This window comes from Leopardus geoffroyi, chromosome A3 (assembly GCF_018350155.1).
Source record: "Leopardus geoffroyi isolate Oge1 chromosome A3, O.geoffroyi_Oge1_pat1.0, whole genome shotgun sequence".
NCBI lineage: Eukaryota > Metazoa > Chordata > Mammalia > Carnivora > Felidae > Leopardus > Leopardus geoffroyi.
The window spans coordinates 23549914-23563419 of record NC_059336.1 but is presented as its reverse complement, the minus strand read 5'-3'; the positions used below and the strand labels follow the sequence as shown (position 1 = coordinate 23563419).

The following is a 13506-nucleotide window of genomic DNA, read 5'->3' as shown; positions in this document are numbered from 1 at the left end:
TCTCAAAATAGGGGGAAAAATGGGCAAAAATGGAGGGGCCTAGCTGGCTCAATCAGTGGAGTGGGTGACTCTTGAACTCAGGGTTGAGTTTGTGGCCCACACTGGGTATAATGATTACTTAGAAGTAAAAATTTAAAAAGCTGGGGGCGGGGGGGATAAGAAAGAATCTGCAGCCCAAGTTATACTGGGATCTTAAAAATACCTGGGTCCTAGGTGCTCAAAATTGGGACCTCAAGGAGTTTAAGTATCTGGTTTATACTGAAGGAACTTGAAGACATGACCATAGGAACAGTGTCAAACAAAACACACAATGTCTTTTTTCCCCCCTAAAATGGGAAGAAATATGTAATCACAAATCCACGCTATGGGGTGCCTGGCTGCTCTGTCAGAAGACCATGTAACTCTTGATCTCTGGGACGTGAGTTCAAGGCCCACGTTGGGTATAGAGATTACTTAAGTATTTGAAAAAGAGGGGAGCCTGGGTGGCTCAGTTGGTTGAGCATCCGACTTCAGCTCAGGTAATGATCTCCCAGTTCATGAGTCTGACCCTGCACAGGCCTTTGTGCTGACAGCTCAGAGCCTGGAGGCTGCTTAGGATTCTGTCTCTGCCTCTCTCTCAAAAATAAGCAAAGGTTAAAAGATAAATACATACATACACACACATACACAAAGAAGCCCATGCTATTTTAAGTGTATGTAAATCCCTATCAAAATGTCAAAAATCACTTTTAAGATCATTTGTGATAAGTTAGTAAACAAGGCATGGGTGAATAAAGTTAAGGATTCCCATCTTAGAAACAACTAATTGTTAAACTTTCAAATAAGATCCTGGATAGAGTGCTGACTCACCCTTGGTTTCAAAGAGCAGTCTAAAGAGCTTAGGGGAAAGGGCTTTAGACACATTAACACTGAGCAATTTATTTCATTTCAACAAGAAATGTGTAAGGTTTTAATGATGACTATCTGGAGAAAAATACCAAGTTATGTAAACATTTACCTAAAACTTGAGTGTTAATTACTAATTTGGTAGCAATAGCATTTTATATGTAGTTAAAGACAGACTCAAACTTGATAATCATCTCAATCAACAAAAAGGGGGAGGGTAACAAATACAGCTAAGTGGCTTTTTTAACCAATCCATATGGACATTTATAGTTTTAATTGATCACAATCAGCCCACCTTAATATAAATCGCACAGCAAGTGTGCTCATAATTTCATGTATCGAGAAATAATGGCAAGGAATAGCAATGATGTCTAACTTTTGAAAATCTTCAATTAGGTTACGATATTATTTATGAAGAACATAGAATCAACATATTTGGATACTGCATCCAGGTTATTACGTAAGAATGTTTAGAAATGAATCATATGCATTAAATCCCGGAAGACAACGTATAAACCTTCACTAGCCTCTAATGAAACACTTAGAATATGGTAAACAATCAAGCATTTTCTAAATTATTAAAGAATGACCTGAACAATGAGAAGCAATATAAAAATAGTTTTCAGATTAAATAGTAATTTTCAAACCATAGACTGGGTTACATTTCTGGAAGGGATGGGTTCTCCTTTAATGTCTCTGATTACACCAAGTGGCATGCTAGGCCTCTTTCATCACTCAAGAAATTTAAAGTCTAATACTTGTTTATAAAGTCTAAACAACTTAGTGATCCCCGAGGGAGTTAACCAGTGACTCAAAATACAGAAATGCGTTAATGGTTGTAATTTTTCTTCACGTAAGGACAACGTTGGTAGGGTTTTGTCAGAAATTTTATAGAGCACCTATCAGATTTCAAAATAAATAACAATCTGGCAGGAGATACACAAAAGGCAGACTTTCTAAAGGTACTTAAACTTGTGGACATCTACTAAACACGGTAACACTGAAAAATCCCTTCTCTCTTAATACCAAGTATAATAGAAAAGCAAAAATAATCCTCTCCTTTAATTAATGATCTTTTGATTTAAACAGAAATCATGAAATAACTACATGGACTTTTAAAGTGTATTTAGATGCAGTAGTGTGGTCTTACTCTTACCTCTTACTTCACAGGGGAGATCAAAGGACCAAGTCATAATACAAACTGCTATACTTTCTTAGGATATAAATTTGTTCTTTTTAGATGCCCTAAGATAGCAAGGTCTTCCAACACGTCAAAATTAAATGCTATCCTAGCTCATGGATTTGGGTTAGCATCAAGGTTTATAAAAGCAAATCTGAGGTACGTAAGCCATAAAGAAAGAAAAAGAAGGTTTCATAACCTGAACTCTTTGTCACATAACTGTAATAAAACCACTCTTCTTTTCTTGCCCTCTTCGGAAGCTATTACCCTAACTCATTATCTCAAAATTAATTGTATGTACTTTTTAAAGGAAAGCAGTTTTCTTTGCACTCTTGATACTGAAATTATTTTACATACAGCTTGATTTAAAGGCCTCTGATAGTTTTCTAAACTCAAACATTACAAAGAAACTTTTCTGAAACAATATAAACTTGCTGGTGTTCAAGAAAAGTCACATTTTAAAAAGTGTAATATTTAGGCAATTTCAAACTAAAAATTGGTAGGTAGGGTACAAAAAATTGCCCTAACAGCCTGTTATGATTACTGAATAATTCTCTCCATTTCCTTGAAATTTATAGGCTAAAAGTACTTGATGAATTGAATTCTCAGTAAGTCCTTTTAAATGCGAAAATTTGGCAAATTTTCGAATTAGGTGAAAAAAACAATGATTTCAAATTAGAAAAGATTCAATTCCTACCTGCCACAGCACCAAATGCCAAAGAGCCACTCATTTGTAGAGCCTGCTGTGCTGCTGGTGGGATCTGCAAACCTGTACCTGTGTAAAAGAACAGATCTTGAAGTCTTTATGTTAAGGGAAGAAAAACAGTTTTCCAGGTGCTCACTACTACCAAAATCACTTCACTAGAAGTATTTACAAGCAGGGGTAACTGGGTGGCTCAGTGGGTAAGTGACTGGACTCAATTCATGATCTCAAGGTTCTTGAGTTCAAGCCCTACATCTCGCTCCACACTGGCAGTGTGCAACCCTGCTTAGGATTCTTGCTCTCTCCTCCCTCTGTCCCTTCCCTGCTCATGCTTTTTTTGCTCCTTCAAAAGCAAAATTTGGAAGGGGTGGGGGGAAGCCTGGGTGGCTCAGTCGGTTAAGCGTCTAAGTTTGACTCAGGTCATGATCTCACAGCTTGGGGAGTTCAAGCCCTGCACTGGGCTCTGTGCTGACAGCTCAGAGCCTGGAGCCTGCCTGATTGTGTCTCCCTCTCTCTGTCTCAAAAATAAACCAACATTAAAAAATATTTTTAATTAAAAAAAAAAAAAAAGCATTTACAAGAAAAACATAGTAGGATAGCTGCCACTACATTTATTAAGTATGAGGATATGATAATCATACGAAAGCAAAAGGATGGGGCGCCTGGGTGGCTCAGATGGTTGAACATCTGACTTCAGTTAGGTCATATCGCACAGCTTATGGGTTTGGGCCCTGTGTTGAGTTCTGTGCTGATAGCTCAGAGCCTAGAGCCTGCTTCTGATTCTGTGTCTCCCTCTCTCTCTCTGCCCTTCCCCTATGTGTACTCTCTCAAAAAAAAAAAAAAAAAAAGCAGCAAGCAAAAAAAATCATATAATGTATGCTATGGTTCTCAAAAGGCACCACCATAAAGTAGATTCCATTAGAAATTTTAAGGCAGTAACTTCACCTATAAAACTATATACACCACTCAAGAATAGATAATAAGCTTGACTCCAAAATAAGAAAAATATTTTTTCACTTATCAGTCTGTGTGGGTTACTTTTCTCATTACTATCCCAACAATAAACCATTCACAACCCTAGGAAAAACTTACCCTCTGCGAGTCTTGCCATTAATTGGAGACGACCAGTTGTTCCCAAGTCAATTCCAGTCCTTTCCAGTTCATCACTGTCCAAAAATGAGCTAGCACTGGAAGCATCAGTACGTTCAGTAACATGACCAACTTTCATTGGCCTCCCTGCTAGTTCAAATCCATTAAGTTGTTCCAAAGCCTTCTTGGCACATTCTGAATCGGAAAACTGTATAATTGAGAGGGGGATTAAAAAGTCCTGTATGTAAGTTCGCATATATACCAAAGGTAAAGAAATGCTTATTAACTCTAGTATATTTAATAATCACACAACTGAATAGGCAATAAAGTATAAATTTCTAACTTTAAGTAACATAATCTATATGATCAAACCACAAGCTCATGCGAATCAGTTTTGTTGATGTGATGGTTTCAACTCCAAGAAATTACCATGTAACAGCACCTATCCTTGGAAATAAGGAATCTTAGTAACAAAACGTGTGAAGTTATTTTTCAAACTTCAAATTTTAATGTGCCGAGATAAACACAGTGCTATCTTCTCTTTATAAAAAGAACTATTTAGAACAATTAAAACATCACTCAAATGTTATTTAAAAAAAAAAATCCTGGGTCAAAAAATCCTGGGTCATTTTATTGCCAATAACATCATGAAAACTCTTAATTCCCAGGATGCAAACACAAACTGATTTGCACTCTGTATTTCACTTAATGGAAGAAAAATATACTCTCATGAATTCCATACCTTAATATTTTACCAGTATGTTGCAAAATAATTTTTTTTCTCTTTTATCAAGACAGGAAGAAATAATGGAGAGTCACAAAACAGAAAACATTTACCAATACACAGCACCATATAAATTTATGTAATCTAGCTTTGTACCAGATCTTAGTAAATGGCATATGTATAGTTGATAATTAATTTTTTGAGGAGCACCTGGGTGGCTCAGTTGGTTAAGCATCAGACTTCAGCTCAGGTCAAAATATCATGGCTTGAAGTTTGAGCCCTGCACTGGGCTGTGTGTGGACAGCTCAGAGCCTGGAGCTGCCTCAGACTCTGTCTCCCTCTCTCTCTGCCCACCACCCCACAACTGGCATTTGGTCTCTGTCTCAAATATAAACATTAAAACAAATTTTTTTTTTTTAATTTTTTTTTTCAACGTTTATTTATTTTTGGGACAGAGAGAGACAGAGCATGAATGGGGGAGGGGCAGAGAGAGAGGGAGACACAGAATCGGAAACAGGCTCCAGGCTCTGAGCCATCAGCCCAGAACCCGACGCGGGGCTCGAACTCACAGACCGCGAGATCGTGACCTGGCTGAAGTCGGATGCTTAACCGACTGCGCCACCCAGGCGCCCCTAAAACAAATTTTTTTAATAATAATAGGCCTGCATGTTTTATCTGACATTTAGTAAGATTTCTATGAAAAATGTGCCTGGCCACTAACCGAATATTCAAACACCAAACCTATCACATAAAAAAAAATATTCTAGGGAACACATGATGAAATACTCAATTTAGTAGAAGTGACACATAAAATGTCTTGACCACACACAGAGGAAAATAACCACACTAATGTTATTAGAAGCAAAATAAAAAATTAGTTTAAAAAAAGTGACTTGGGGTGCCTGGGTGGCTCGGTAGGTTAAGTGTCCAACTTCGGCTCAGGTCATGATCTCACGCACGGTCCGTGAGTTTGAGCCCCGCATCGGGCTCTGTGCTGACAGCTCAGAGCCCGGAGCCTGTTTCAGATTCTGTGTTTCCCCCTCTCTCTGCCCCTCCCCTGTTCATGCTCTGTCTCAAAAATAAATAAACGTTAAAAAAAATTTTTTTTTTAAAGTGACTGAACAGCTATAATTTATAAGTAAACTTTTCTCCTTTCACTAATACATGTTGAGAAAGGTAAAATCCCAATTACCAAAACTTTATCACTAAAAAACATTTAAATTTTACTGAAATTTGAACACAATTATAATTTCTTGATTAGAATTCAGACCTATTTGTATTTTAAAAATTTTTTTCGGGGTGCCTGGGTGGCTCAGTCGGTTAAGCATCCAACCTCAGCTCCAGTCTTGATCTCACTCATAGTCCATGTGTTTGAGCCCTGCATCAGGCTCTGTGCCTCCCTCTCTCTCTCTGCCCCTCCCCTGTGCTCAAGCTCTGTCTCTCTTTCAAAAACAAATAAACCTTAAAAAAACTTTTTCTTTTTTTTTGTGTTTTTTTTTTTGCAATAGCAGCTATGGTGCCAATTCACATTTGCTCTAGAAATAGTTTCCAGAACCTCCTGAAGATATATGATGATGTAATTGAATTACATTGGGAAATACAGAAGAGAATTTACTTTTAAAGGGGCCCCTCCATTCAATTATCCCAAGTGCCACATCAAAACTCTATTCTCATCAGGGAATGGGCTATACTGGTTAACCACAAACCCTTATAATAAAACAATTCTGATCATGGTTTTGAGGTGATGACACACAAAAAGAATTTTAAGTAAAACAGAATTTCAAGAGACTTTCATTCAACTCACAAAAACACGTAATAAAACATACTAAGAAACTGAACTCATAATGGAATCATAAACTTCAATGACACAGAGATTTAGCTATGGAAATTAATGACCATATACAGAATAGGAAACTGGCTAAACATCAACATTTGGTAAACACGATGTTAATCATGGTAATTGCTTACCGTAATAAAACCATATCCCTTAGATCGACCTGTTTCACTATCCATCATGAGTTGGATACTTTCAATCTAAAAATGAAAATCACGATTATTATTGAAGCGAAAAGGAGGAAACAAAAGCATTTTATTCCTTGAAACATGATTTTTAAAAAAAATCTCATCCAGGGCGCCTGGGTGGCTCAGTCGGTTAAATATCTGACTTCAGCTCATATCATGATCTCACAGTTTGTGGGTTCGAGTCCCGCGTCAGGCTTTATGCTGACAGCACAGAGCTGGGAGCCCATTTAGGATTCTGTGTCTCCCTCTCTGCCCCTCCCACACTCACGCTCTGTCTCTACTTCAAAACTAAACAAACATTAAAAAAAATTCCTCTTTAATAAAAACAACTCATCCAGGGGCGCCTGGATGGCTCATTCAGTTAATCGTTCGACTCTTGGTTTCAGCTCAGGTTATGACCTCACAGTTTCATGAGTTTGAGCCAATCAGGCTCTGCACTACTAGTGGAGAGCCTGCTTTGAGACTCACTCTCTCCTTCTCCTTCTCTGTCCCTCCCTCCCTCACTCTCTCAAATTAAATAAACTTAAAAAAAAAAAAAAAAAGTCATCCCCACCCCCGAAATGAGGGGCTCCTGGGTGGCTCAGTCTGTTGACCAACTATTGATTTTGCCTTAGGCCGTCATCCCAGGTCAAGGGATTGAGCCCTGTGTCAGGCTCAAAGCTGGGTGCGAAGCCTGCTTAAGATTTTCTCTCTCTCCCTGTTCTGTTTGTGCTCTCTCAGATTTAGGAAAGAAAAAAAAATTTTTTGAAAATACATCACAACCCCTCATTTCCAAAATTTCTTCTAAAAGCCTAGAAACGTCCCAAACAAGAAGTTATGCACTGTGGAACAGGGGGGAAAAAAATATGATCTTATTCTTTTGCCTCAAAAACAAACCACTAAAAACCAAAGTTCCTTTGTAAACCTACAATCAGGTATTAGAAATAATTAACAATTTGCTTCCTTTCCACCATTATGCTAAAAACACCAAACATTAATTCTCAGTAACACCACACATGATAAATGCCCAAGATGCTGGAATAACTAAACTCAACACTGAATGTAGTTGATTACTGCACAACTGTGAATACATGAAAAGGCAATGAATTGTATGAAGATACTGGGACTTACCCTTCCAAAAGGCTCAAAGATCCCCCGAAGCATATCTTCAGTTATGTTAAAGTGTAACGAGCCCACATAAAGCCTCATAGGTCCAGCACTTCCCTTTTGTAGATTGTTTGCCATTGCTGCAGCTCTGTTTTTTTCTGCCTACAAGTTGGACAGGACAAAATGCACATCACGCAGCACTAATTCAAATCATTTCAAAGTAAAATCCCATTCACTTTAGATTTGCTTAATGACAAGTGACGTCAAAGGATAGTGATGACATCATGCTAAAGTGAGTCATACACAGAAGTATAAATATTGTATGATTCCACTCACATGCCACTGTGATTAACGGCGCAGAGTTCTAATTAATTTTAAGAATATGGTTTAAATGCCCAATTTCTAAACAAAAACTGTAATATTTCATTCAAGAAGTTTTAAAACAAGTTTTAAGCCCCTATACAAGACATATACAAACCAACTATATACTGTATTTCCTATGTAAGTTGAAATCCGTTCTAAAAGTACACTCTATCATCTAAATTAGATGCATGCTGACACCAAACGTGCTAAATGTGGGAAATAAGACTTTCCTAGAATTTAGGTAAATACATTCATTATTCATTAAAATTGATGCACTCTCAAAATCACTATTACTCAAAGTACAGTACACCAACTGGCTGGCTGTCATAAAGAGCATTTGTCAATATAAAATCCAATCAAGCAAACCATTCAGTTTAGCTGTCATTTTTTCTAAAGGAAGTCTTTCTCAAAGGTAATGATTATCAATTTATACTCTAACACATGTTCCTTTTCTTATTAATAAACTGGGGCACCATGAGCAGTAAATATCCCAAAGGAAGCTTAAAAGTTAAATGAATTCAAAACCTCATTTAATTTGAGGATTCTCAGCCCTCTGTCTACATGCTATTAAGTTTGTCCTTCATTACGGGAAATCAAGGAATTACTTTTACCCATTTCCCAATAATTGCCTATTTTTTTTTTTTATTTTAAAAAAAATTTTTTTTTCAACGTTTGTTTATTTTTTTGGGGACAGAGAGAGACAGAGCATGAACGGGGGAGGGGCAGAGAGAGAGGGAGACACAGAATCGGAAACAGGCTCCAGGCTCTGAGCCATCAGCCCAGAGCCTGACGCGGGGCTCGAACTCACGGACCGCGAGATCGTGACCTGGCTGAAGTCGGACGCTTAACCGACTGCGCCACCCAGGCGCCCCAATAATTGCCTATTTTTTTAAACAGACATTCAAGTGATAAATACCCATTATCAAGTTACTTTTAAAACATTAAATAGGATCTATTATTGCCTTTTAGATATGACGTAAGTGAATAACTTAGTTACATACAACTTATTAGCAGTTAAACTGGATGGAATTTCATGTCAGATCTGGTTCCAAGGCTGGTGCCTTTTTTACTTATTTTATAAATAAAATCACTGAGGTTGATGAAGTAACTATATTATTTAGTAGGAGTTCCAGAGTATTAACTTCAGTGGTTCGAAAAGCAACCAACAGGACTTATTTTTTTTAACACAACTTTTATATTGCTCAAAATATTTAATTTTTTTTCAGTGTTTATTTTTGAGAGACAGGGACAGAGAGTGAGCAGGGGCAGAGAAAGAGGGAGACAGAATCTGAAGCAGGCTCTATGTTCTGAGCTGTCAGCACAGAGCCCAACACAGGGCTTGAACTCACGAACCGGGAGATCATGACTTGAACAATCCAGATGCCCCTCAAAAATACTCTTTGAATTCTATATTCTCCATTAAAAAGAAAAAACTGAGCTATCAGTGACAGTCATGTTTCTTAATAAAAATAAATATGGATACAGAATCCTAAAAATACTTTCATGATAGAATGATACATACCAATTTTTTCACATTTTCTGTATTGCTAATGCTAATTTCATTTCCCAAACGCAATACTCACTCACTATAAAGTACCAGCAAAAAGGAACAGAAGACATTTTAACCAGAAGACTTTCTGAAAATTAGTTTGAAACATCTTACCTTCAAGAAATGCTAATAACTGATAGTTATTCAAACTACTCTTAACATTTTATAAAATCTTATACATCGTAAGATGCATTATAAAACAATAAAAATATTAAAATTTATTAGAAGTGTCAAAATCACTCCATTTAAAAAAGCAGCGGTAAACATGCTCTTCAACGCTTCTATACTCAATGAATCACCACAAATCAAAAAAAATTATAAACCACGGTCTCAAGTCTTTTTCATGAAATAGATATTCAAGACTTATATTAGAACAGGATGGGGGTGCCTGGATAGCTCAGTAAGTTAAGCATCGGACTCGGCTCAGGTCATGATTTCACGGTTTGTGAGTTCAAGCCCCACATTGGGCACTGTGCTGACAGAGCAGATTCTGCTTGGGAATCTCTCTCTGCCCCTCTCTCAAAATTACATAAACAAAAAAAACACGAACAGAATATTGTTAAAATTATACTTTTATCAAAGTAACAAAGACAAAAAAGAAACAAACCTGTTCTGAGAACATCTAACTCAATAATTCATGATTATATAAGGTACTACAGCATAACATTAAGCAAGAGCAGGTTTCTTGTACTATCGCTAATCAAATTCCTAACCAAGAAAAAAATTACCTGTGATGCTTGTACTATGATTGGCACTCCTAAAACACGTTGGCCAGTTAATCCTATTGCTAGAGGCACCGAGCTAACATCAACAAACTCCACATATGCAATTCCTTTGGAACGTCTTGAATTTCTATCAGAAATCATTCTCACATCTCGAACCTAAAAAGAAAACAAACACTTAATACAAGGTTCTCTTCATGCAACCATCCACTATAAACCATTATTTTTTATTTTACTGACAATGTGGTTTTATTTGCTTACTTTTAAATAATCTCTACGCCCAATGTGGGGCAAGAATTGATGACCCTGCAATTAAGAGTCATATATCTTCTAGACTAAGTCAGCCAGGCACCCTCCCCCCTCCAACAATGGTTTAAAATAAGTAAAATTGTCAGTCCACTTCTACTTCTCATGAATGTGTGATAATGGTTATTAATTCCAATACTATTAACTTCCAAGTGAAGTAAAACAGAAATGCTGCGCAAAAAAATTCCCTATTGATGTTTAAATATTCTCTAGTTCAACCTAACATATTAACGTTATTATTAAAATGATCTCGCAGTCCGTCAGTTCAAGCCCCGTGTCGGGTTCTGTGCTGACAGCTCGGAGCCTGGAGCCTGTTTCAGATTCTGTGTCTCCCTCTCTCTCTGACTCTCCCCCGTTCGTGCTCTCTGTCTCAATAAATAAACGTTTAAAAAAAAAAAAAAACATTTTTTTTTTAATAAATAAATAAAATTTTAAAAAAATGTTTTTTTGTTGGGACACCTGGGTGGCTCATTTGGTTGTGTCTGACTCTTGATTTTGGCTCAGGACATGATCCCAGGGTTGTGGGATCGAGCCCTGCATTGGAGATCAGAACTGAGTGTGCACCCTACGTAAGATTCTCTCTCCCTCACCAGTGCTCTCTAAAAAAATAAGAAGTAATAAAAATATTGTTTGCACTTCTCACATACTTGATCTCCCCGAATAAACTAAAAACTTACCTTTCCTACTGTAGAGAAAAACTCTTCCAAATCCCTTGGGCGAATTCTTGCTGCCAGCTGCATGCAGAAAACTGTCCTTGCATCTCTTTCCTCAGGAGTTAGATTATCAATAGGTTCCCTAACAGGAATAAAAATTAATTTTATAACTTACGCTCTTATTTTTACTTTTTAAAATTCATTTTCAATAAATAGAATAAACTTTAACAAAAGTAGTTTGTCACTATTCACAAAATGAATATTTCACTAAGATTTATACAAAACATCCAAAAAATAATTCACTGTGACTCAATTCCTTCAACAAGACGACAGTTACTAAATGTTTCTTCTGATAATACCTCACATGGTACCAGGACAAAAGTCCATTGGCCTGGCAATTTTACAAACAGCAATTTATACAGAATAATAAAAAAAACTATCAGAAGCCCGAGTTTAATAAGAGTCATTAAAAATAACTAACTACAAGTATCAGACTGTAGTGGAAGGAATGATTTCCCAAAACAAAATCATACAGTGAAATAGTCTGACAATCACAAATGCTGAACTCCAAGTTATGAGAACTATTTTATTCTGAAATTTTTTCCTGATTTTTTATTTAACAAACTGAGATAAATATATGGAATAACGAGCTGGTTGTTTATTAGATCAGTCTTGTAAGACTCTACAAATTTAGTATCCAAAAGAATGTTTCTTGACAGTTATAAAATACAGAAACAGTACCCATAAGCAAATCAAAAATGAAAAGCAGGAAATTATATAGACAAATTATCAGCAGTGGAATTCAACTTAATTATTTTTACATATAGCCTTGATAACTGACAGCACTTCTGATTATATGGAGGGAACTAAAGTGCCTGAGTTAAGTAAAAGAGCACAAGAGATGAAACTTAATTTCATGAATTTTGAGGAAGAAACACAAGCATCTATTAACATTATTTATTAGAAAACATCACTAAGGTTAAGGTTCAGGGGCGCCTGGGTGGCTCAGTCGGTTAAGCCTCCGACTTCAGCTCAGGTCACGATCTCACGGTCCGTGAGTTCGAGCCCCGCGTCGGGTTCTGGGCTGATGGCTCAGAGCCTGGAGGTGCTTCTGATTCTGTGTCTCCCTCTCTCTCTGCCCCTCCCCCATTCATGCTCTGTCTCTCTCTGTCTCAAAAATAAATAAACGTTAAAAAAAAAAAAATTTTTTTTTTTAAAAAAAGGTTAAGGTTCTAAGTGAATCCTTAAAGACATAAGCACAAATATGCTCTTATCTGCATTCTAAGCATTCTCAGCAAGTACTTCTGAAGTATTCTACCTACAAAAAATTCTGGCACATTTCCTTGGGGAATCAGCTAATTTTAAACATATAAAACAGAGGCACAAAGACTGCATCCATAAAATGAGAACTAAAGGGGATTTTCTTAGGAAAGTAAATATTAAAGAGTGAAAAGCTCAGTGTTACAAAAAAGAGCTTTTAAAAATATTAAGGTTTTCATCAAATCTTAGGATTACAATATATCAAACAACAAATATAACAAATAATAACCTCTAAGTTAAAAGGTGCCCTTTAAGGGAAGCCAGAATATCAGTAAAGAATAATGCTGCCATATACCAAAGTGTTCCTTGAGCCAAAATAAATAGAAGGTGTGATAGGGAGGTCTTATATTTAAGAGGAAAATTAACTCAAAGATTCGAGAACATTAAGATTACTACTTAGAAACAAACCAACCTGGCTAAAACTTTGGAAATGGAAGTACTTTATCTCAGTAAAGACAGCCAAATGATAAAACTTGTGATAGTTACAACCACTTTCCCATGAAGCTACTTTAGTAAAATTTATTAATTCCAAAGATAAGCAAAGTCTATTTAAAATTTTCTATAGCTACCATTAAAAAAATTTACTTAAAAGTGATTTAAGAACACACGTAAGATCTACACATTAATTACTGCTCCATTCTTAGTAATACGAAATTAAAATGAAAACTTACAAATCCACACTGATTTAACAGTATCCCAGTACTACCCACAGAAGATATAGTACAAATACTGTCCAAATTACAAAATGTTAATTAATAGTAACATACACTGTAAAAGCTTTATAAAAGCTTAAAGTGCTAAAGGAAAAAAAAAAAAAAAAATAGGGACAACAGCTACCTCACAGGGCTCTTGTCTTTTCTGAATGGACTTTTGCTTCGGGAGCGTCGTCTGCTGCAAAGTTAAA

The 13506-nt window shown here is 36.5% G+C and overlaps 1 protein-coding gene across 10 annotated transcripts in view; it reads right to left on the bottom strand.

Moving 5' to 3' along the window:
• The window catches only part of RBM39 (RNA binding motif protein 39), a 30664-nt gene that overhangs the window by 7040 nt on the left and 10118 nt on the right, over nucleotides 1-13506 (bottom strand). For all 10 annotated transcript variants that reach the window (XM_045444781.1, XM_045444782.1, XM_045444779.1 and 7 more), the window contains 7 exons: nucleotides 13440-13493; nucleotides 11307-11424; nucleotides 10330-10482; nucleotides 7714-7851; nucleotides 6550-6615; nucleotides 3861-4065; nucleotides 2763-2840 (listed from right to left, as the gene is read on the bottom strand). In XM_045444781.1, coding sequence (XP_045300737.1) covers nucleotides 2763-2840; nucleotides 3861-4065; nucleotides 6550-6615; nucleotides 7714-7851; nucleotides 10330-10482; nucleotides 11307-11424; nucleotides 13440-13493 — 812 coding nt within the window. The remainder of the gene's footprint in view (nucleotides 1-2762; nucleotides 2841-3860; nucleotides 4066-6549; nucleotides 6616-7713; nucleotides 7852-10329; nucleotides 10483-11306; nucleotides 11425-13439; nucleotides 13494-13506) is intronic.